Source organism: Lagopus leucura, unplaced genomic scaffold (assembly GCF_019238085.1).
Source record: "Lagopus leucura isolate 7727_CA_CO unplaced genomic scaffold, USGS_WTPT01 Super-Scaffold_100002, whole genome shotgun sequence".
NCBI classification, from domain to species: Eukaryota; Metazoa; Chordata; class Aves; order Galliformes; family Phasianidae; genus Lagopus; species Lagopus leucura.
Window position 1 is genome coordinate 83,673,112 of NW_024962263.1, and position 25,139 is coordinate 83,698,250.

The following is a 25,139-nucleotide window of genomic DNA, read 5'->3' on the forward strand; positions in this document are numbered from 1 at the left end:
TGGTTATATGGTGAGGGGCATGGTGGTGTGCACAGTTGAGGGACATGAGAAGCTAGGTCTTTCCATGATTATGAGGTAAAACAGTTTATCTCTGACTACAACAAAAAGTTGTGGTTACCCTTGCTTTCAGCATGTGGGTGGATGCAGATGACAGGATGTGCTGACACGTTCTTTTCCATGCACTATGTTGTACATAGGCTGCATCCCTCCACTCCAAATACACCAGACTCTCACTGGCTATAGGGTGACTGAAGGCAAGGGTGGAGCCCTGAGTTGGGGGTTGGGGGGCTAACTGTTGTGAGGAATTTGCTATGTAGCTGGATGCCAAAAACTCTAGCTCTAGAGAATCCAAAGCATAGAATCATAGAATGGTTTGGGTTGGGAAGGACCTTTAAGACCATCTAGTTCCAATCCTTCTGCTATAACAGGAACACCTCCCACTAGATCAGGTTGATCAGTGCCCCATCCAGCCTGGCCTTGAATGCCTCCAGGATGGGGGAATGCACAACTTCTCTGGGCATGCTTGACTTACAGGAACAATAGGATTTGTGGAAAATAAAGATCCTGAATGATCTTGGAAGCAGAATCAGGAAAAGAAATATGGTGGAAATTCAGAGTGTATCTGGACTAGCATGCTGATGTATGTCTTGGACATCAGATAGGAGCCTGTTGAGAGTCACTACAGCTCTCCTTGTGTTGCTGGATTTTCTCTGTACTGTAGCAGGGATACAGTGGGGTGCAGAACACACATCCAGATGGAGAAGTAGGTTTTGTGCATATAAGGATGGGAATTGTGAAGTACCCCCCATTCGCTCATCTTAGATGCAGTCTGTGTGCACAGTCTGTGTTTGGGGTTGTTTTCACAGTGAACTTCTTGATGGATGTGGACTTTAGGAAGCAGAGTTAGCACAGTTCTGGAGGAGTGTCCTTAAAGCAAATAAAAAGATACCAGGGAATACAGAATTTTCTTGAAATATAATCTGTGTGCGCAGCCAGAAATGTGTGCAGCAGAATCCTCTGCTTTGGCTCCAACAATGAGTAAACCTTCAATATAAAGGCTGAAGCATCATTGCAGTTGGAGCTAAGCACAATCTGGTTCTGTGCTTCAAATTCCAGCAAGTATATTTATTTATTTATTTTCTGTGTGTGTAGAAGAAAGGATTTGTGTTTGATCTTTTCATTCCACTCATTCTAAAAATAGGCAGCTTTTGAGGATTTTAATCCAGCATTTCAGTTTGTGCTGGCCCTGAAGCACAACCGCACTGCAGCTCCATTTCCAACCAGACTTAAAACTTGAGCAAACTGATCTCTGGGTGCACACTGCCTCCGTGTGACCAAACAGGAAACTGAAGCTTCAATTTACTATTTGATTTCTCCCACCGATTCCAAATAATTGTCCATGCCTTCAAAATTAAAATTGTTGCTCTGCATCTTATTGCCTGAATCAATGAGATTCCTATTCAAGGATAGCAAAAAAACTTGATCATCCATGCTTTTATTTACAAATATGCATCAAATGATATTTTTCATAACATTATAGTGTTTTTCTTAATTTTCCAAGGAAATTGTTCTGTGATAAACTCGGTGGGATCTACTTCCCTAATACAGTAATCCACTCTCATTTTAGGTGCTCCTTTGCTATCTCAGCTCTCTTCCTACTGCTGCTTTGGAAGGGTACAAGTGTCAACCAGATCTGTATCGCATTGAGACTGCATGCAATCCTCTCTTATTTCTCAGAAATTATCAAATTTCACTCAGTTTCAGTTTTAATTAATTGGGTTGTTCCTACTGTGAATAGCTTCTAATAGTTTCTTTCAGCCTGCCATGAAACGATCATTTAAGTGAGAATTTGTGCATGAAATATTTTATTTTATACCATTTTTTTTTTCCATGAAGCATTATAGGATTTATTTTTTCAGTGATTCGGAATTTAAGGTTTCTCAGATGGTGTGACTACATTTGTCTCAGCATCGTGCTGAACACTGCAGCCCTGACATGTCCCTATGTTGTCTCCTTTTGCTCAGAGAGCAGCTTGGTAAATCACAGAATTGCAGGGCTTGGAAGGGACCTCTAGAGATCACAAGTCCTACCCCCTGTTAGGGGGGACCCTACAATAGATAATGCAGGTAGGGATCCAGATGGATCTCGAATATCTCCATAGAAGGAGACTCCATAATCCCTCTGAGCAACCTGTTCCAGTGCTCTGTCACCCTTCCTATAAAGGTCTTCTGCTGTTAGTATGGAACTTCCCATGTTCAAGTTTTAAGCTCCTTGTCCTATTGCTACACACCACTGAGAAGAACCTAGGCTCATCCATTTGCCTCTTACCTCCCTTTAGATATTTATAAACATTTATCAGACCCTCTCAGTCTTCTTTTACCCCAGCTGAACAGACCCAGGTTACTCAGTCTTTCCTCAAATGGGAGATTCTCCAGGCTCTTTATCATCTTTGTGGCCCTCTGCTGGATCCCTTCTAGGAGATCCTTGTCTTTTATGAACTGAACCAAGTATTCTAAATGTGGCCTTACTAGGGCAGAGTAGAGGGGAAGGATCACCTCCCTTGCCTGCTGGCCACACTCTTTTTAATGCACCTCAGAGTGCGTTAAAAGGAATACATTAACACAATTCATTGACAGCATTATTGTAATGGTGCTTTGTGTGTCTTTTTCTTCTCTCCTTTCAGAGATTGTCGGTGTAGGATGTGTCCTCAATGGAGTCAGATATAATAATGGGGACACATTTCAGCCCAACTGCAAATACAACTGCACATGCATTAATGGGGCCGTGGGCTGCATTCCCATGTGCACAAACTCACGCCCCCCCCTTGTCTGGTGCCCGAACCCAAAACTGATTAAGATGGCAGGGAAGTGCTGTGAGCAGTGGGTTTGTGATGACTCCAAGAAAATCAGGAAGACTTCTCCACGTCACATCTCTTCTGCAGGTATGGTGAGAGTTTGGTGGATGTCTCCTTAGTAATCAGGGAACTGAACCATAGCATCATATAATCAGTAAGGTTGGAAGCTGCCACTACAATCATCTAGTCCAACCATCAACCCATCCCCACCATGCCCACTAAACTGTGTCCCTCAGTGCCACGTTTCTCTACATTTCTTGAACACCTGCATGGACAGTGATTCCCCCAGCTCCCTGGGCAGCCTGTTCTACTATGTCACCACTCTTTCTGAGAAGAAATTAATACCCTAATACCCAACTTGTATCTCCCCTGGTATAACTTAAGGCCATTACCTCTTGTCCTGAATTGAAGTCAGTGTCAGCGACAAGATTATTAGTTTGCACTGTCTGGCCTGGCAGGTGTCTTGTATTTGTGTGAACAAGGCACAAACACTCTTAGATGACTTGTAGTGAAGGACAGGACATGTATACAGCAGCGGGGTGCTTTACCTCCTGAGCAGCAACGTGAGATTGATCAGACATGCTTGTGTGACAATAAACACACTGCTGTCACTTGTAAGATGTCACAAGTCCTTTTTACTTCACCATTTTTTCTCTGTCTGGACCTCTGAAAAGCAAAGTGATCTCATTTTAATTTGATACTAAGAGTTTCTTTCTGGCTGGTACTGCATTAGTAATACATTTTTAAAGCCCCTTAATAGTCCCAAACTCAGATATGCTTTGAAATATTGTGGTGAAAGGTTCACTAGAAATTTTAGGCAAAAATGTCTTTGTATCTCTACAGGTTTTTGCAGTTATGTTCACTTGGATCAATGTCATTATTCACCTTACGTTATGTGTCATATAAGGTATCTTTTTCCCTCGCACTCACATTCACAGTGAGGATCATATAGTTCTCTGAACAGATGTGGTACCATTTGCCACTTGCATGGTCTCTAAATCTTACAGTGTGTTTCCATTGCCATGTGTCATACATTTATCCTCATAACATTGTAAAGCAATGTACAGACGTGAGTCACATCATTCCACAGAATATGTCACAAAAGTAGAGCTCAAGGAGACACAGGTTGTTTGCAGTAGGCCAGGGAACTTGGTTATTTTTCCGTTGATGATACATACATTTTTTCTCCATCCTTGGACCGTATGCTTGTTGTACAAAAAAATAAAAATAAAAAAAAAATCATAGAATATCCTGAGTTCGAAGAGACCCATAAAGTATCATCAAATCCAACTCCTGAAAAATCTTTAGTCTCTTTTCTGTGGATTAAAACCACCAGATTTTATCACTCGCTTCTGTCCCTGGTATCTCTCAGCTGCAAAGTAGATCCAAATTTAAAGCATCTCTTACTGAAATGTGCCTTTTGTCTGCATGGACTATAGCATACAAATGGGCATAGCACAGCTTTCCCTGCCTAACTTTTTATCTTAGAAGTAGAAGTAGGGTTATCTTTTATTATATTTGATTTAATTATTAAAATAGCATTTTAAAATTGATAGCTAGTATTATAATGAGCATGCTCAGCACAGCTGAGTTTCTATCAGAGCCATGCTGTGAGCTGCAGACCAGAGGGGACTTTTACAGAGACTGTGAAGGAACCTGACCTGAGGTCGATGGCTCCTTTCAAAACAGAGCCCACCCTTTTCTAAGCGGTTCCCAAGTTCCTTGTGAGCTATTCAAGCTGCTCTTCCTTCCAATGAAAGGCGGTGGCTGCTTCCCAGACCTCTCAGCCATACAGCAAAGACTGTCAGCAACTTTCTGCTACAGGGAATCAATTGAATGGACTCAGAAATCATAACCCTTCATGGTGCGATCAGATCTCATTACTTCTCTGCACCAACTTCTGTGATGAAGTGTTTGCATTGTGATAGCACCTGGGGGCCCAGACAAGGACCTCCTTGTGTGAGGCTGTAAAGAGAAATAGAGAAATCAGCTCCGGCCCCAAGAGCTCGCAGTGCTGGAGGGGCTGACACAAGTAGGTCAGTGGCAAAGGGGGTGGGATGGGGAGGTAAAAAAGCAAGCGGAGCTTCGTGGGGATGCTGAGCTGCTCCGCTGTGATTTAATTATTTGGGTTAGTGGCCTGAATGGGTAATGAGCTTGAGCAAGGGTGTTTAATACAGAAAGCTGCCTGGCTGAGTAATATATGATAATCTGTTCCCTATAGCATATGAGGGGGAGGATGAAGCCTGGCAGAAGAACTGCATCGTTCACACCTCACCCTGGAGTCCCTGCTCAAAGACCTGCGGGCTGGGCATCTCCACCAGGATTTCCAACGACAACGACCAGTGCCGGCTGCTGAAGGAAAGCCGCCTGTGCAACATGCGGCCCTGCGAGGTGGATATCACCAAGCATATTAAGGTGGGGACCGCTTCTTCGTGCTTCCCTTGAGCTTTGTCTGGACATGAGGCCAGCCTTTGTTTGCTAGTGTGCTGGCCTCTGAGAACTGCACTTCTGAACTCAGAGGCCATTAGTGAGCGCACGCGGACTCACTGTGCTGCAGAGAGGTCAAAATGTCCCCTCCTGTGCTTTCACATGCTGGAATGGAAACCTTCCCCTGAGAGCTTTAACTTTATCCAAAAGCTCCTTACAAGGAAAAGCAAGCCAAGCCTGCTCTGCTCACTGCTGGTGTAGGCAGATGTGAGGCTCAGCTAGCAGAAAAGTGATGCTGCACTGCTGGTCATGCCTATAAATTGTATTTTGCAAGTATCCTACTTGCAGCTTCTGGATTCATGTTTAGATGTGTCCACCTGTCACACCTCTAGATCCAGTCTGTAAAACACTTTTAGCAGCTTCATAGAATCATAGAATCATTAAGGTTGGAAAAAAAATGCTAAGATCATCTACTCCAACTACCAACCTATCACCATCACGTCCACTAAACCATAAACCTTGGCGAGGTGGTTTTCATCTCCCTGTGTCAGTTTGAAGCAATGAGTATTAATCAGTCTCTTTTTCTGTTCCCTGATTTAGCCTGGGAAGAAGTGCCTGGCTGTCTACAGGGCCAATGAACCCATGAACTACACCATCTCAGGATGCGTGAGCAAAAGTCCTTATAGACCCAAATATTGTGGTATCTGCACAGACAACAGGTGCTGCACACCCTACAAGTCCAAGACTATTGAAGTGAGGTTTGAGTGCCCAGATGGAACTGAGATTTCCTGGAAAATCATGTGGATCAATGCTTGTTTTTGCAACCTGAACTGCAAGAACCCCAATGACATCTTTGCCGACTTGGCTCATTACCACGATTACTCTGAAATTGCTAATTAAATTGGCTGAATGCTGGAATTGACCCATTGCTCTGATTTTACAGAGGTTTTAAAATAAAAGGAGAATCTTTCATCCAATGCCAATGTACAATTTGTTTTTTCCTGAGTTAGGATGTTAAATTTCCTTGTTTTGCCACACTGCTTTTAGAGAGGCTTTGAACAAGCAGGGTTTTCAACTCTTAACAGACCTCCATCCATTAAGAGTAGCCAGAAATTCTTCTAAGCAGACTCCAGGACTTAAATAACAGTCTTGCTGGCACTGGAACTTATTAGCCCAGCAGTTTCACTGTCCAAAAGAAAGAGCATTACACTTGTATGAGAGCAAAAGTATGGCTGTCAGGAACTTAGACATGAGCTTGAGACATCTTTACTATTGTTTCTTGAATAATATAATCTAATATGAAAAACGAGCATTATTATATGTAATTTATTTTCCCCATAATACTTCAGCCTTTGATGCTAGTGACCCTCTGTACTTGACCTGTTCTCTGTCACACACAGAGAACAGTCCCAGGAAATTCTCCTCTGTCATTCTCCCTTAGATCCCACTACTATGGATCCATGGGAAGACCTTTAGGAGAAGAATGTTCCTCTGTGCTGTCCCTGTTTCACTGCACTAGTATAGGTGAAAGATCCTCTGTGCTCCACACTTCTTGAGCTCCTATTTATTTCCTGGGGAATCTTGTGCCAGAGTTATTTTCACAGTTTTGCTACCAGCTCTCATCTTGAACAGCCTGAATGCTCTGAATCCAAAATGACTACTCCAGAGCTCATGCCTACAGGACAGAGTCTCTTGCCCACTTATACTTACTGCCATAGGTCAGTGTTGCAGACCTTGAGGAGAAGCTGTAGAGAGTCAGATGAGAGATGAAGAGAAACACCTGTGGTAGAGGAAAGGCATTACACGCATGTGTTAGTCTTCCCATTAGCTCTGTGGATGAGTTCATATGAAAGTAGAGTTTCTGGCATAACCAGTGATACATCAGTCACAAATGGATTGCTTTTTAGAATAAAATGATGTTTAAAGTGGTTTCACACTAGAATATTAGGTAAGAGTAAAGCATATTCCTGTTGTTACCATTTCAGACAACACACTTCTTGTCACCAAAGTGTACTGGAGTCAGTTTTTTGAGAGCTAGTTGTAGGTACAGATCCCATGCACCATGACCGGTTCACCAACTGCTTCGCTTGAGAGAGCAGAGCAGTAGAAATACATTTCTGCCTGGGAAACTTCAGTGTCTGCTTGTGAATTCACTGGTGACACAGGAGAACCACTGAGTGGACTGGGGCCTGGACCCACAAAGGTCTGAACTTCAGTTGATAAACTGTTTGAAATTAGTCATTTGTTTTGCTTTAGTTACAAATAGCAAGTTGTCTGTCTTCATCCTGATAAGCTAGAGGAAGCTAGACTAGTTCCCAAGAGACATAAATCTTTCTGACTAATGATAAATTAATGTTTCTTGTGAGTAGGATGAAAATAATGCAATCTGTAGGTAAAAACATACAGGAAAAATGCTGTAAATCTTCAAAACTCTAAACTTCAAGAGCAGTGTTATGTACAAGGATTTGATATGTACATTCTCCCATAGAGATAGCATATTCCTTAATCCAAACCTCAACGCAAACTGAAGCTCAACTTTTGCAAGACTGGGCATGTCACATTTTAAACATCATCTCTTGGAAAAATGGTCAGTGAGGACATAAGAAAAGGAGACTTCAGCCAAGAAGTTGGCAATATTTTCCAAAAGATGGAATGGTTTGCACTGAGGTTCTTGATAGAGAGGTCATCCCAGGAACTCAGTAAGATTCCCTGAATATTTGGACCATGTTCTAGATTTGGACTATGTGTATGTATATATACATGTGTGTGTGTGTACATATATACATACATACATATATGTTTGTGCATATCTACATAGGGGGTGTATATGGGAATATGTATATATTTGTCTTATATACATGCACATATATGATGCTGCATGCAATATTTTACATATTTTATATATGGAACATTTATGAACATGTCCATGAATATATATGTATATAATTATGTATATATATTCCTATCATGAAATACACGGTGCATAAAACAGAGTGTGTATATAACATATTTCCATGTACAGTATGTCTTTCTCTCATACAAGTACAGGTAGAGAAAGAAAAAATAGGGTGAATACACAGACCCAAAGCTATGGCAGTCAATACCCTTGCTTAGCTTTGCAATTAGCTAACACTGTAACCACCACTGCTGCAGTGGCTGAACCACAGAGATTTCATTGAGAGATAAAAGAAGCTATTGTAAGCTAATGCATGACCAACAGCTCCAGTGTGTGTTGGCTTTTAGTGAAGTGAATGCCTAGAAACCACAGATCTCCCCCTAAAAACCCAAGATGTTTCTGTTTCTGTCATGGTTTCCTAAGGGAACAAGGCATATGCATTTGTTTATCTATTAGTCACTCCGTTGGTAGCAAATGTCAAACAAAGTAGACAGAAGAGTAAAGATCTGAGAAGCATTCTCTTTCCTGAAATAAAAAATGAAATGAGACAGCAGGGAAGAGGAGAGGACCAGCACACTGCTCCTACCACACTTGTACACATCTGCCAGGAAGCCAGCGCAACTATAGGGATGGCCCAACCACAACAGCAGCATTAAAACATTTTGAACACATCTGTCATTTGGAAATGAATCGCAGTGGTGAAGGAAGTGCTGAAGGTATCCAGGTGGGAAGTAATGGCTATTACCCTTCTCTAAAGGAATTTCTGAGTCACTGGACACGGATCTATAGGAAACCAAGCACCATTAGCTTTGCTGCTGGTGGTGCAACTGCTTTTCTGTGCAGTGACGATGGATGGGATGGGTAACTCTTTTAGCCAATGCACCTGACTTGCAGTTTATGGTGCTTTAAAGCTCCTTTGTTTTAAGGGATGTTTTAAGGGATGATATTTACAGGAAGATTAGTGCTAGGGTTAAGACCTCTAGGTTTGGTTCACTGGCTCTCTCTGAACTTGAGCAAGTCATGTAACTTTACAAAAGTAGCTTTGGGATTACTATTTACATAAGCTGAGGAGCAAGGCCTTCCAAGACCTTGGAGGATTCAGCCCTCTGCTTTGCTTATCCTCACTCCTTCATTAGCGAGGCCAGAACAAAGCTATAGTGTTTGTTGCCTTTAGTGAGGGTGAAAACTCTTCCATCAACAGGAACTGATGATCACTTTGCATCTGTACTGTGCCTTGCACAATGGGCCCAGGTCTCTGCTGGGACCTGAAAGTGGTGTCATCATCCAAAAAAGCAACAATAATACCATTGTGGAGATGTCAGGCTCTGAGCTGGTGCCAGACCCATTTGGTGCAGCACTCCAGAAACAGGCTTGAAAAAAGATGAGAGTGAGGATTTTGCAATGCAGACTAAGCTGAGACTGTTTGACCCACACCCTGCCCATAATGATCATCATGTTGGCCTTGCAGACTGGGAGAAGGATAGAGTATGAGACTCCGATGCAAATGGCAATGCTCCAGTACCCATAGCCCTTTGCTTACCATAGGGGCTTTTCCAGTGTCCATATGGCAGCTCAAGATGCTATGTTTGGGAACTACTCCTTGAAGGATGGAAAGAAACAAGCACGTAACTTACAAGATGTCTTTGAATGGAGCTTTGACTAGAATTTAAAACACTATTTCAGCATGCATTCAGGGTGTGGTGCAGTTGCTTCATTTTTAATGGATTCACAAGGACTGTGCTGTATATATGTCATGCGTCAGGACTGCAACACTCAAATTCTGAGTCATCCAGTGAATTAAACCCTGTGGGTTTTTTTCCCCATTTTTTTTTTTAATGAATTTTAAGATAAGCAATTTATTACATTGATGGAAATGGAAATCTCTCATTAACTGCAAGCAAGCAAATATCCAAACAAATACATTTTCAGACTGCTACTTGTTTATTTCAGCAGTCCTGCAGAAATATTTCTGTGAGCTTCAGATGCTGAAATATATGAAGAAATAATAGGAAAAATAGATTGGTTTGGTGTGTTAGTCTGAGTTACACCAACCACGAACACATGTTATTTGTTCATTTGGAACCATGGTGAGGTTATGTGGGTGGCATGTTGCTGCTGTGATTTTAATATATTAAATAATCTCATAAGTGGCAAATGGTTAATGAATATATGACTGACACCTCATTTAGAGGCTTAGGCAAGCAAAAAAAGGTGAAGTATGCTTACCATGGATGTTTCTTTTTCCTTTTCCAGTCTCCTCATCTGACCAGCATCCAGGTGTGAGCTTGCAATTTGTGACAAAGCCCTGAGCTGTAGGATCTGTAAAAAATGAAAATAAAGTAGTAAGGAAAAGAAAGATGTTCTGAGGGGAGTTCCTTCAGTGTGAATATTTTGGCAGCTTGGGAATGCCAAGTGTTCCCCAGCTTACATGTCCTCATTTGCAGGCCTGTTTCTGGCTCTACTGGCTCTACTGGCTCTAGAGTTTTTTCTTTCTTTGTTTTTTTTTTCTTCTTCTGAAGTATTCTTATTGGACTTGGGATAGCTTGTGTAGGCTCTTCAGCAAAGTCAAGTGTTTTAATCAACCTGCCTAAGCATAACTTTTTTGTTATCTCTCTTAAGAAGCTATAATAATCTGTTTGCAACAGCCGTATGGACACAAATGGTTTAAACGAGGTTATTAAAAACAAGGAGAAACACATTTTAATTAAAGAATCATTGTTCCATACCCCAGCTCACATGCTCGCAGCTAAGCCCAGAAAAGATTCCATCATTTACTGCTAGGAAAGTTAAATTGTCATCATATTAAGATTTTCAGAATTTTCCTACAAATCTAAAGGGGATTTCCTGGTCCAGTGGGAACTTAAAACACTTTCCAGGACTTGCGGGACTTGCTTATGGCTACTGGAGCATTAGGTGAGAAATCAAGCTCCTCCCAGCCTTCTCCTTCACTATGCCTGTTTGGATGTGAAAGGAACTCCTCTTCAACTTAAACACATTTCAGCAAGAGACTTCAGCAAAGGCAACACATTTCCTACAAAAGTCCCATCTGGCTGATGCTTCTTCTGCTTGCATGTCTGTCAGCTTCCAAGCATACTGCCTTGCATGGAGGGCACCCTGGCTGCTTTCTCAGCCACTGTATTTGGACTAGCTTGGGAAAACCATTGCCTCTAAGCACTTTCCAAATCAAGTACTGACAGCCATGGTGGGCTCTACTGGTATGAGATTCCCCACAACCAAAGCCCAACCTGAGCAGTGGAGAGGGAATGACTGTGGGATCAAGGTTTAGTGCTGTCAGCTGGTAGTAAAGGAGTGAGCCTTCTTGAAGTTGTTCCTTAGTTGTCATTAATATTAAATGAAACCACATTGCAATTGGCTGAGCAGAGACTTTTCTCAGGTGGGGAGATGCAAGTGTAGGTGTGAGGTAAGGCAAAGAGACCAAGAGGAGACTCACTGGTGTGTGATGGGCTGGGTGGCACCATTCCGTGGGGGAGCTTCACCAGGTCCTACTAAGATGAGTGTCAATGATGTGTAACAGCTGGGTAACACCACTGCTGTCACACACAAAGCCCTGTCACACAACAGGACCACCGTGTGGGTTGGAACCTCGGCTTGGCAGCTGCACTTGCCCTGTACACCTTGCTGCTTGCAGGGACATGCACACACACAGAGCCAAAGACTGCCAGTGTAGTCAGTAGGACCAAGGTGGTGTTTGTCCCTCTGTTCTCAGCTCTGGTGAGCCCCATTTCTGTGTTTAGATTTGAGCTTCTCACTATGGGAGGAACATTGAGGCCCTGGAGCATATCCAAAGAAGGGCAACAAAGCTGTGAATGGTCTACAGCACAAGTCTTATGAACAGCAAGTGAGGGAACTGAGATTGTCCAGTCTGGAGAACAGGAACCTCAGGGGAGACCTTATCTCTGCAGTTCCCTGAAAGGATGCTGTTGTAAGGCCAGGATTGGGCTCTTCTCCCAGCTAACAGTGATAGCACGAGAGGGGATGGCCTCAAGTTGCACCAGGGGAGGTCTAGGTTGGTAAGGCACTGGAAATGGCTGTCCAGGGAAGTGGTGGAGTCACGGTCCCTGGAGATATTAAAAAAAAGGGGTAGATTTGGCACTGAGGGACATGGTTTAGTGGGCATGGTGGTGGTGGGTTGATGTTTGGACTAGATAATCTTAGTGGTCTTTTCTAGCCTTAATTCAATGATTCTATGAAATCCAGGCTGCTAGCAGTCTTACATTCTTCCAAGAGCTATTAGTTATGGCTGTAGGGTGTGTACAGAGCTGCCCTAGTTCTCACTGAGTGCAATCGCCCAGTAAAAAGCTCTTCCCTGCCCCCAGCACTCTTCACGCACTGACCTTGACCCGAATATTATAATCCACTTCAGCCACAAGGAATAGCAGTGCATGGCGGGTCACCCAAGGACTGTTTTCAGCTCTGATGTGGGTCACGGCTCACCAGAGTGGTGGTGACTGCATTAGGTGCTGTGTGGGAAGGAAGAGCTTCCTGTACCAGCTTTCCCAACCTTTGGTCTCTTCTGGGGTTGCTTCATGATGTTTGTGTCCAGTGCCTGATGTACACAGGGTGAGGGCTGTGAGGGCTGCTTCTTTAATTACCGTCGAATAACAGCTCTGCTCTGGCCCCCGGTAGCTGCTGGGTAAGCAAAAGATCCCCATGCTGGATTGCAAGGAACAGACATTGGACTGTTTGGCAGTTGCAATCAAAAGCCTTTTTTTTTCTTTCTCTTTTCCCAACACTGGTCAGCAGCTGTGTTGTTTATAGGATGAATGGAGCCCTTAATGAAGCAATAGATAGAAACAGTGAGAGGCTGTGTCTGTCTGTTGCAAAGGGCTGAGGGGGAAGGGCTGATCTCCCGAAATACCCTGACATCCTTTCTTTTGGTTATTTAAACATCAGACGCAGCAGTTATCAGCTATCAACATAAAGCCTATATTTGGCTCAGTGGAAACACTAAATCCACACATCAAAACAGCTGTTGATATGTATGGATCCAGAGAGACTTACAGGTCCAGTGAACGTGGGATAGCACAACACAGTACAAAACAGTGCAAAACAAAAGCAGACGGCATGTGGGAAGAGGGCAGACTGAGTTACTTGTGAGATTGCTGAATGTGAAAACAACAGTGTGTTACTGGCACAGCACGGATTGCAACAGACACGAAAACAGACAGGAAGAGGATTCCAGCAATGGAGAGAAAAATAAGCAGCTTTTCTATAAACTGTTTCTTTTCCTCCAGCTCAGTCCATCGCTTGCAACACGTGACATTAATCATAAACCCCCCAAATGCATCTAGGTTAAAGTTTCCAGCTGTTTGGTCTCCAGAGACTTTTAAATAGAAAAGCAGCATCCTTCAGCACAAAAGTCCTGTGTCGCTCATGCAGTATTGGCACATCCACTTCCACTCTTGCTCTGCAAGGACAGGGTGGGGGAAGGCTTCGCTGAAGTTTAACTGATCTTTGCATAGTAGATGCTGAGGCCCATGAAAAGGTGGAAAGAACTCTGATTTCAGCAATTACTCTATGATTCTACGAGAGGTTCTGAAGAGCAGTTAGGAATCCTGTTGGTCCTTCTGTTCTCAGTAACCTCAGGAGCACTATGAAAGTTGAATTGTTTATATTCCGGAAAACTCCTGTTATCTAATCAGAATTTCCTCTCTGCCATAAGGCACTCCTGGCTCCTTAGAGGCCACCCTTGAGTACTAAGTTTTGGGCCCCTCACTACAAGAAAGTCATTGAGGCACTTGCAAGCTGTAGGAGTTGGGTATTTTTATTTTTTAATGAATTTTCATAAACCTGCAAGCCACTTGCATCTCTTCAGGTTAAGTACCGGTAAAGGATGCCCAGTACTGCAGGCAAAAAGGAGCCTTAACTCCTTTTAAAAGGTAAAGCACCACTTCTCTGTAAAGCTCTCCAGGATTTCTGTACAGGTACACACTGTTCCTTGCCAGATGAATACTTTTTGTTGCAGAGCTGACATTTATAGTGGTCCTAGCAACTCCCAGCTGCTGAGAAGCTCTCACAGATCCCTTTGTGCTACAAGAAGGATTGGATGCATTCCTCCCTGTTTAAAAAAACTAAAATGCTTAGGCTTTGACAGACACACCATGGTGTCCTTGTGGAAGGAATGATTAGTCATTCCCAGAAAAGCTCACAGAAGAACATAACTTTGCCCTTCTTTTGTAAGATGTGTTGGCACATGTTATTCCCATTTTCACTGGCAATGGCATAGGCTGTGGTTGACCAAACCAACCTCCATTCTGGTAACACTCCAGTAACAACTGCTGAATAATCACATTTAGTGGGACATGGGCTCAAACATGACAAATATTTGCTTTTGTCTCTTTGTATCACAGCATTTTCCGAAATACAGGAAGAGCATCAAAATTGTTTCAGCAAAGCCACAAAATCCCCCCATCCCTGAAACTCCCAATATGTTACAATGGTGCCTAGGTAAGAGGGTGGTGAGGTGTTAGAACAGGTTGCCTAGAGAGGTGATACATGCCCTGTGCTCCTGGGGACACTCAAGCTCAGGCTGGATGGGGCTCTGTGCAACCTGCTCTAGCTGTAGGTGTTCTTGTTTATTGCAAGGGATTTGGACTAGATGACCTTTAAGGGTCCCTTCCAACATAAACTATTCTGATTCCAAGAGCAGCAGTGTACATAAAACCAGTCTGCCAGCACCCAGATTGCCATGAGAAAGCAAACTTATACTTCTGCTTTAAGGACAGAAATAAAACAGTGCTTTAATTATTTCCTGCATCTTCAGATTCCTCTTTCTTTTATGTTTGGGGTTTTCTTTCAAAATTATTTGGAAGAGGGGATCCCTACTGTTTTAATGTGAGATTCAAAAAAGAACAGTACTTAGAAACACAGAGAGGTAACTGCAAGGCAGTCAACAGACAAAAATACCTCCAAAGGCAGGTTCACACACCCAGAATTCAAAAGCCTCAAAGGCTGAGGAAAGAAAGGGTGCAGTAACGAAGACACCAATTCCTGTGAGAAAGACAGGATTGTATAGAAACACAAAATCATTAAGGTTGGAAAAGACCACTAAGGTCACCTAGCCCAACCATCAACTCATCTCCACCATGCCCATTAACTCTTCTCCCTCAGTGCCACATCTCCACATTTCTTGAACACCTGTACGGACTGTGACTCTGCCACTTCCCTGGGCATCCTGTTCCAGTGCCTCACCACTTCTTCTGAGAAGAAATTATCCTTTAGTATTTTGAACAGCCAGTAACACTTCATACCAGAATGTTTTGTGTTTTCTTAGTATAAATACTACACTGGAGTGGGGAGAAAAAAAAAAAAAAAAAAAAAAGCTCAGAGCATGAAAGTAGGGAAGGGCAGGAATAGGAGAATGTGGAAAAAAGATTTCATTTCTACAAAGGAGTGACAAGGAAAAAGCTCCCATTAAGCAAGCTTGTTGTACTCCTGGTAAAAGATGAAGACACACGACATTGCAAAGTTACAAATTTATTTGTTTTGAAATAAATACAAATACTTCATTAAGAAACTTTTCTTGATAGACTTTACACAATAGCTTTATTCTCTCTTGAAATTGTCTGTTCTTCCCACAAACCATTACAGATATCCTACACGAGAGCTGAGTTAGTCAATATAAAGTAACCTAGATGGCATTCCTCTGAACAAGCAATCCCAAAGTATTAACATCTGCCATTTAACTGCACGGTCTTTGAGTTTCCTTGTTTATGCAAGGGCTGCAATGCAGCAGGTATGCACTCAGTACTCAGGAAATCCCATCCTGTTGAAGGACAAACTTAAGGACATCCAACTATGAAAATCTGACTGGCAGAAAGATATCAAATCACCAACATCAAAAGAAGTAACCCAAGGTATCGGGCAGCTACTTAAAGATGCAGAACCAGCAGATCATTACATTTACAAAGTCATTAAACACTGTATTTTGCAGTTACAGTACTGTTGCTCCATCACTTTCTCAAATATGCTTCCCAGCACCAGTGAGATCTCAGTTTCAAATCTAGTAATTAGCCATAATTGAATGTACAGCATTTAATTACATGCCATTTCACACTTATTCATCTCTCCTGACAAAGAACAGCTGGATCTGGCTGTGCTTACAGATTCTGAATGTCTTTCAATTGTGCTGGACGCAAAAACTAGAGCTGCAGACATAGGAAGCTGTCTGAAGTAAAAATCAATCTGCTTTTGCTTTCCTGGCATGTATGGCTACCCTACTTTCTCAGACTACACCATTTTTTTGCAGCACTATAAACCCTTTGGCCCAAGATCCCAAAGAGGAGATGCTTCCTTGCTTATAAAATTTAATCCTGTCCTCACTTGGCTAAGCAGATTTTAGGGTCTAGAAAGGGGGAAAGAAAGGAAGACTGGAACTAGATCTCAAAAAAGTGAAATAAAAAAAGCTTAAAGATTTAGTTCATCTTAAAGTCACATTAAATTTGTCTATTTTAGTAGTATATTATTATGTGTAGGAAAACTAATGAATTAGAAGGCCTATAAATGCACGATACATTAACTTCTCTATCATTTGAAGTCAAGCTATATACAATGCATTCAACTCCAGCTTCAACATGAGGCCATAACACATTTGTTTCCTTTTTCTTTTAAAAAAAAAAAAAAACAAAAAACAAGCCATCCATAATAGTGATTTTCTCCCTCTCTTTGAAGCTCATCTCAAATTGTGCCAGTTACTTCAAGAGAATTAGAGATAAAGGGGCACGTAATTGATTTTGAAGAAGAATATTAAGCAAGTCTGGTTTGACTCTGAAGTGTTTACAACCATATCGGCTTTTGGCAAGTTTCCTTTTGAATTTGGCATCCACTGAAAGAGGGCAAAATAGCAGCAACTGTCTGAGTTACAAGAGTAACAATAGAGCAAATGAGATGCTTCTTTTCTTTGGTCCCCATCAGACCCTGGAGAACAGAGCTCATCCTACAGAATAGCTTGAGATTAATACCAGTTATGTTTTTGTGATACACAAGGGGCATCCTTTATTTTTTCAAACTGTGAACAGTTTAAACCTTCCTCACACGCTTAGCAGGACACTTCCATGGACTTGGGGCCTGATTGCTCAGCATTGCTGGCTGAATTTGGCGTCAGCTCGATGCGTGTGTCTGTGTGGGAGCGGTTCCTGGAACCCTCCCCAGTGTGGGATCGGCTCCGAGTTCCCTCCCCAGTGTGGGACCGGCTCCTTGTGCCTTCCCCAGTGTGGGACCGGCTCCTCTGTCCTTCCAAGGAGGTTACGCTGGAGCCAGAAGCAGTGCGGGACCTCATCAGCCTGGTCATGCTAGCAGAGGGCACTGGAAGAATCACAGAATCACAGAACTATTAAGGTTGGAAAAGACCACTAAGATCATCTACTCCAACTGTCTGACTTTCATTAATAACTTGCTGTCTAAACTTGGAAGAAAGCCTTGCCTTACTTCCAGCCCTAACTACCCATCATGTTGAATACAGTATCCAAGGTAGCTTCACACATAGAAGTTAAAGCACTGTTTTTACCATGTGTAAAACCCCAAGTTCCTGTTCCTTATGGAGGCAGCTGTTGCATTGCCTCCTGAGTTTGCTGGAGAGTGCAAGTTCGGCAGTGAAAGGGCTGCTACTTCAGACTCAGCTTGAATGGAGTCACCACTATGCCATCTTAACTTTCAGGGCTTGGAGAGCAAAATGGAAGATGAAAGGAAAGGACCAAATGTTTCCCCTGTAGCCAATACAGTAGATCACCTGCAAACCTGTGCTGGGATCCACATATCACACATCTGAGCCAAAGCCTCAGAGATATTCTGCAACTTTGTGAAACGCTGCCTCCTGCACTCTTTGGTATGAAGCCGTTTAGTTTAAGAATATCTTCATGCATTCTCTGAAACACAGAAGCATCCCTTCCTCAACCTACTGGTCATTAAAGAACTGACAGAATAGTATGAATAATGATTATGGGAAAACATGGATTAGATGAGATGCCTGGGAATTACATACAGTTAGTCAGATAAATAAAGGGCAAAAGAACTTCACCTTTATTTTGGAGAATTACTTTGCAATAGAAAACTATCTACAAAGCTTTCTACTATCTAATAAGATGATTTGGACTCAAAACCCCTCTCCAAGACATTGATGGTAGTCTTTTTTTTCCTCTTGCAAATGCATGTCAACAGGGAAAAGACCAAATATCTGTGATCAAAAGGCCCTCTGAATACTTAGATGCCCAACATACTTGATAGCTACAGGAACCATTCCAATACCAATACTTACTGTATCCCATTCCCTGAACAAAGTATTTGAAAGCTTCTGCAAGTTTTGCAGGCTGTAAGAGAAACAGAAGATTACTGTACACAGTGATCAGCAATTTAGTTATATTACAGTATGGTAGATGCCACAGATGTCTGACCTTCATAGGACATATTAAGTATTTTCTAGGTTCTTCTGAATTCCCCTGAATTTTTCATTTACATGAGGAAATGCCACTATTGCCCTCCCTCATCTGCTTCTCTGCCCCACTGTATTAACAGAAGGAGACAAGCATTTGAGAATGACATTTTGGGATAAGTGACTGTAAGTGGTCTATGCCCAGTCCAAAATTTACTAGTGCCGTTATTTAGGCAGATGAATCAAAGTAAAACAACTCGCCTCATATGAGGCATTTCATACTGGGTCCAAATCAGCAGAGAACAAATCCAAGCAGTGAGAGTCAACAGTTAACTTTACAGGGCAAAATCTAAGTGGAATTATCCAAGCACAATTGTATGACTGATGTTCTTGCAGTATTTTTCTTTGCTGATAATGCACCAGCCAGATCAGCCTCTACCTCAGTTACTCAGTTTGCAAATGCTGCTAATATTTTTGGCATAGTTTTTTTCCTGAATCAATGCAAAGAACGGAATCTATCACAGCAACAAAGTACGGACTGAACCTGATTTATAGGTCAGCATTTTTAGTGAAGCAGAACTAGAGCATAAGTACGTTTTTAACTTTTCCAGCCTGGTTTCACTATCAGTCCCCAAAATTGTACCCAAACATTTCAGAAATTCCAGTTCATTCTCAGTCAAGTCAGGCCAGTGTACATGAGAACATGGCATTGTTATTCCCTGCCTCCCCCCTTCCTGATCTGTACTAAAAATAGTCCAAGTAAAAATTCAGCTTGAAAATGCTAGTGCACAAGCCTTAATCTATGTTAGCTTAGTAGACAGGCATAAAATAATATCTTTTCATTCCCACATCAAACCTTTTCTTGGTTAAGACTTAATTAGTAGAAACAATACCCCCTTCTATTCTTAATTCTGAGCTTTATTGGTCTTTAAAGAAAAAAAAGCTGAGATGACCAATTGACTCAATTATTCAAGTAATCATAACCACCCTTTTGGCTGAAATTTGGGAACAGCAAGTACCCCGGAGGAAAACACCCATTTGTTGCAACCTGGGACACTGCAGAACAGGATTAGTAGGATTTCCGTCAGCCAAATCATACCTGGGAAACTTGAGGGAGCCCACCACAGTCAGCCATCTGAAATGAGGATGAGAACAGTTAGAATATTGCCAGAGGAACTCATTTGTGCTCAGGATACACTAAAATGACCTTTTTAGCTATCTGGCAGGAAAGCATTTCCTTTTCTTGTACGAGTAACACACATGTAGAAGAGTGCACTAAAGCAAGTAGCTGAGCATTCATGAAAGCAACGACTGCAACCCAGAAAACCTCTGAAGCTATTTGACCCTCAGGCAAAGCATCAGCTAGAGCTACAAATAAATGTTTTTGATAGGAAGAGATCACTTTCTTAGAAACTAGCCTGATAGTCCTGGTTACATCTCCAGTTCTGAATTACAGTAACGCGATGCAGTATTGACCTTAATGACAGGGGAGAGAAAACAACTGCCTAAATCTCAGAGGTGAGGTAAAAACACTTGCTGAGATTGTGGATGGCAAGCATCAGCCTGACTTGCCAAGGGAAGCAGAGAAAGCCAAATTAGAAAGCTATCTTGAGTGCATGCAATATTTTTGGAGCACTTCATTTTTCCTGCCACTCCACCCCTCAACGTCATCCCAACAAAAACAGTTCTGTTCCAAGGAACACCACAAGCTGAAAACAGCTGAGTTGTGAATTACAGGAAACCCCAAATCCTATTTAGGATTAATTAGCAGCAAAACAGGCCTGCAGCAGGTTCTAGCATCAGCCGTATCCTTGGATGGGCAAAGGCTGGTCACTGACAAGTGTTAGAGACAGTGTCAGATTTTTCCTTAGGATAAATCTGCCATGGCCATGTAGTAGGTCAGCGTTGGGACTCCCCAACATTAGGAGGAAAAATAATTTAAAATATAATTGCCTACTATCATTTCCTCTGGAGAGTTTAATAAAGAGAGGTCGTTAGAATTTCCCAGTAGAAGGATGACCAAGTTTGTGTCAACATTTGTGTGCTATTATAATCATCATACTTTAAGCATCATTAATGAGCTAGAGATTGCATCCATACTACAAATGCCAAATACCAAAGACTACATGATTCTTTGCAGTTTTGTTGGCTCAGCTTACCAACTTTTTGGAAAATATAGAAGTTATTTCCAAATATAAATTGTCCTGCATTGTGTCTGCACAGAAGGCAGGATGTCAATACTACGAGAGATAGATCAGTTCCCTACTCATCTCATAAATTTGCTGAGGTGCAGAGGAAAATAGAGTGGATGTTTTCCATTTTCACTCCTCTGAAGCCCTTTTCAAACACCAGCTCTGCCAGCTCTGGTCAGATTCATTATGGGTATGTGAAATACTGAGCATTCTAAGTCTCATGTCTGGTGTTCTAGAATAGAGGGGCTGTGAGGTTCCCTGTTGTTAGCACTGGCAAGAAGCTCCCAGCTTGTTTTATCCCAATAGAATATTCACAGAAGCGTAGAATCATTTGATTTGGAAGGGACCTTTAAAGGTCACCCAGTCCAACTCCCCCGCACTGAACTTGGACACCTACAGCTAGAGCAAGCTGCTCAGAGCCCCATCCAACCTGACACTGAATGTCTTCAGGAAAGGAAGGGGCAAGCTACATCTCTCTTGGCAACCTGTTCCAGTGTCTCATCACCCTTCTTGTAAAAAAGTTTTTCCATATATACAGTCTAAATCTTCTATTTTAGTTTGAAACCATTTCCCCTAGTCCTATCACAACAGACTCTGTTAAATTATCTGTCCTCATCTTTCTCATAGACTCCCTTTTATTATCCTGAAGGCACTACCCTTCCACATCAGAAATTTCACTGTGTCACCTCTACTGCGTCACAGTGGTCTGGCTCTTTCAATTAATCCATTATATTTTAAATAAGGAGAATGTGAAGTTTAAAAGAAACAGCTCTTATTACCTTCAGAAGTGTTGTTCTTGTTGGGTCCAGCTTTGAATTGCATTCAACCTATGTGAAAGAAGTGCAGGGTAAGGCATGGTAACAAGATACAAAAATATGAACTGCTTGCTGAAAACATTGGTTTCTGGCTTAATGCAGACTAACTTTGGTACCTTAGGCTTCTGCATAAATACAATACATATATACTATATATAATCTTATTGTATACAGCTGAACAAGTGTCAGTTCACATTTACAACTGTATTCTTTGCCATGCATAAAACAAATCCATTAGCTAGGGCTTGTGATTTTTTTTTTTTTCCACATGTGTCTGGCACTCTTGTGGCAACAAGGGTTGTTTATCTTGTAATCTGGGGTCATCTGGTAGCGTCCCAAGTGGTGAGCAGCCACGTGGCCACCAGCCAGCAGGCTGGCTATGCCTGTTAGGGCACAGCACTTGAAGTCACTCAGTCATCTGGGGCAAGTAATAATAGACAAATAGAAGCTCTTCGCTTCCATAGTGACCCATGGCAGGACTCCAATGCCACAGAACAAGTTCAGATACCAGCAGCAGATCCCTCTCTAAAGGAAAATATTTGCAGTTCATTGGAACTGCTGTGGCAATTGTTCTTAATGCAGGAGCTAATAATGATGATCAGACAGAGGGCACAAACAGCTAGGAATAATGGCAGCTCTCCCGCGGTCTGAAAGAGGACTGTCATTTGGGCTGACTCGATGGCTGGCGAGATTGCTGTGCTGCTGGGAGCTTTGCTGGGCTGGCTAAGCATCTTGAGTCACCTGCCTAGCAACACTGTGTTGATGAGGGTTCAGTATACACACCACAGCATCCACTGCTGGGGAGCTGTCACCAACTACCAGGAGCACAGGGCACCTGCAAGGAAGCATACAAAAGCTGTATTATTTCTGTGATGCAGCCCTCAGCTTCATTTTGTGCCCTGGAAAGGATAAGGCAGGTGTATGAAAATTATGTGTTGTGTGTTCCTGGCACACATAAACCACCCCATATTACACACTCTGAATGGTTGAGGTTGGCAGGGATCTCTGGATCCATCTGCTGGCCCAACACTGCTGAAGCAGGGACACACAGAGTAGGGGGCCCAGGACCACATCCAGGCAGCTTTTGAAGATCTCCAAGGAGAAGACCCCACAGCCTCTCTGGACATCCAATGCCAGTACTCAGTCACCCACACAGCAGAAGTGCAGGTACACAGACATGCCTTGACGCCTTGCCTGAGATCCTGTCCTTTTTCTCATCTTGTGGCAATCAGCCCTTCCCATCACTTTTTTTTTTTTTTTTTTTTTTTTTTTTTTTAAATTCAATAAGGATTTGAACGTGAGTATCAGCCTCAAAGTCTCATCCCTCTCCCCACTACTCCCCAAGTTCCAACTTTTGGACTGTAAGCCAATTCCAACCAGTTTGGCAGATGAGCGAATGTTTCCCATGCTTAAAGATCAGTAGAGGACTGGAAAACTATTTCATTTACAAGATGCTGTGTAAGTAAAAAGCTATCAGCAGAAAATCTGGTAGATAACCGTTCTCACACCTGTTTCACTTTCCTTTGTTGTTCAGATTGGTTTTGACTATGTTTCTCTGGTTGGGTAGGCATGGCTGTAGTGCATCCAGAGCTGTAGTTCCCTTTAACGAGGACAGACTTCCAGGCTAAGTACATCTACTTTTTTAGCATCTAGTCTGGTTTTTGCACGGAGTTTGCAGTACACAGTACATGGCAGGCACTACTTGTCTATGTAGTTAATGTGTCTCTGAAGTTTGAAACGGGGAACTCTCCGTACTGAATGTCCCTGACTTCACAACAATTCAGCTCCCAGATGAAGCTACAGGACCTTGCCAGAAACTCAGCTACAGCCCTATAGTGTCCATGCAATGCACCCAGATTCCATCTCTCGGCTCACACCACATACAAGTGAACTGATGGGAAATAAAACACTTACTGAAGGGTGACAACATTTAATCCAGGAACAGGGCGCTCAATCTCTAGGTCTCGACGACTAAAGAAAATGAAGAAGACAAATATTTTTGACACGCTGAAATTTAATAGATGCTTCCAAATTCTGGTTTACAGAAAGCACGGACGCTCACAATATGTTAATCTGATACGTTAATCTCCATAACTGATAGTGAAACACTTTTAAACTGAAGTATCAATGTCCACATGTACCATCTGTCTCCCCATAAACACATGAAGACCTTCTCTTATAAGCAAAACACCTGAGATCCCTAAAGGTGCATATCAAGTAGAATTTCATATGGGGGGAAAACAAGTAACTCCACCACACAAATAACACAGGCTGAAAAAGAGCTGGACAGCCTCTTAAAACAGTTTCCAGTTAAAAATCAGGTAAATACGTTTACCTGTTGTAAGAGTTGACAAAGAGATGAAGGTTGGTTTGATTCATATCATTAATAATATGCTGACGGTAAGTATGGATCAGGTCATGGTTGCTGTGAATCTCTTCCTACAGTGGAAACAGAATTGTTCAGAACAGGGGCTGTTTTCTGAGAGGATCTGAAGACATGGCACAGCAGTCATGTATCAGGCTCATATCCATACAACAGGAGTGCACTCTTAGGGCAGGAACAAGTTGCAGCACTCAGTTTTATCACCCAGAGTTAACATTAGCATCTGACTGTTGTTCCATGTTTTTCAATTTAAGAGTAGGCTTGCACTGAAGAACATCATTTGTACTAGTAAGCAGTTTTCTCAGAGATATAAGTATATTACTGTATAAAAGCACAGTAGTGCTCTACTCGTGCTTAAATATCAGCAAGCCAAACTGGTAGCTACATCTTCTGGAGTTGCCATGACAGCACTGTACTTGGTTGTTTGGCACTCAGCTAGCTTCACTGCAGCATCCATACTTCAAAGAGCTGGGAATGCAAGTATTAATCCTATCCCACAAGTTTAAAATTAAATTTTGCTACTTAAGTGAAAGATTATCCCCTCTTCCAGCTCCAGGAGGTAAATACAGATGACTGAAAAGACTAGGTTAATGTTTTGAACGTGCTTACCTTTCCAAAGAGATGTGAAATGACCAAGTCTGGTAAAGCATTTGTCCAACCTGAAATCTGAACAGCAAGATTATCTAAGTATGTGATATTAAAACTATCTTTTGAAACCTTTTAATTACCCCTAAGTAGAAGAATGGATGTTTATCCTGGACCGATGTTCTTCCCCTCCATTCCTACTATAACATCATTAGGCATCAATTACGTTTGAGTTGTTCTCATAGAATGTTTTTTACTAATGCAGATATGCAAGGAGCACACTACTAGTGGCATAAGTATATATGGAATTACTCTCTGAAAATCAGCCAGATGCATGCAATTTAACCTCACTGTCCAATACCACCCCTAACACAATGGCACAATGACAGTAATGTGGAGCTGGAACCTAAGGACCATAGAGGTCAAATTCCAGAATACATCCTCTTAGTTTGGAAAAACTGAAGGATACAAGGGACACCTGAGGTCGACAGCACCTAGGAGAGGTGGACAGCAGAGACACAAATGTGAAAGAATTTAATAATGGAGAAATATTGCATGAGATAACCCCAAAGGGTCAACTGCTATATCTCATTGTAGATG

At 42.2% G+C, this 25,139-nt stretch overlaps 2 protein-coding genes and 1 long non-coding RNA gene across 5 annotated transcripts in view; 1 reads left to right on the plus strand and 2 right to left on the minus strand.

The window, feature by feature from the left end:
* The window catches only part of CCN4 (cellular communication network factor 4), a 37,774-nt gene extending 31,516 nt beyond the window's left edge, over positions 1–6,258 (plus strand). For all 3 annotated transcript variants that reach the window (XM_042869339.1, XM_042869340.1, XM_042869341.1), the window contains 3 exons: positions 2,684–2,941; positions 5,076–5,269; positions 5,882–6,258. In XM_042869339.1, the coding sequence (XP_042725273.1) occupies positions 2,684–2,941; positions 5,076–5,269; positions 5,882–6,181 (752 nt within the window). In that variant the 3' untranslated portion in view covers positions 6,182–6,258. The remainder of the gene's footprint in view (positions 1–2,683; positions 2,942–5,075; positions 5,270–5,881) is intronic.
* Positions 3,126–10,545, minus strand: LOC122178853. Its single transcript, XR_006178486.1, has 4 exons — positions 10,404–10,545; positions 9,718–9,776; positions 6,992–7,061; positions 3,126–4,059 (listed from the first exon to the last, which is right to left on the minus strand). It is a non-coding gene; the product is annotated as an uncharacterized LOC122178853 (long non-coding RNA).
* A 5,113-nt stretch (positions 10,546–15,658) lies between these two features.
* The window catches only part of NDRG1 (N-myc downstream regulated 1), a 39,935-nt gene continuing 30,454 nt past the window's right edge, over positions 15,659–25,139 (minus strand). Inside the window, exons 9-16 of the mRNA XM_042869129.1 lie at positions 24,564–24,620; positions 23,907–24,010; positions 23,486–23,542; positions 22,355–22,406; positions 21,536–21,583; positions 19,664–19,699; positions 18,451–18,502; positions 15,659–17,501 (exon numbers count right to left, since the gene is read on the minus strand). Of these exons, the coding sequence (XP_042725063.1) occupies positions 17,236–17,501; positions 18,451–18,502; positions 19,664–19,699; positions 21,536–21,583; positions 22,355–22,406; positions 23,486–23,542; positions 23,907–24,010; positions 24,564–24,620 (672 nt within the window). The 3' untranslated portion in view covers positions 15,659–17,235. The remainder of the gene's footprint in view (positions 17,502–18,450; positions 18,503–19,663; positions 19,700–21,535; positions 21,584–22,354; positions 22,407–23,485; positions 23,543–23,906; positions 24,011–24,563; positions 24,621–25,139) is intronic.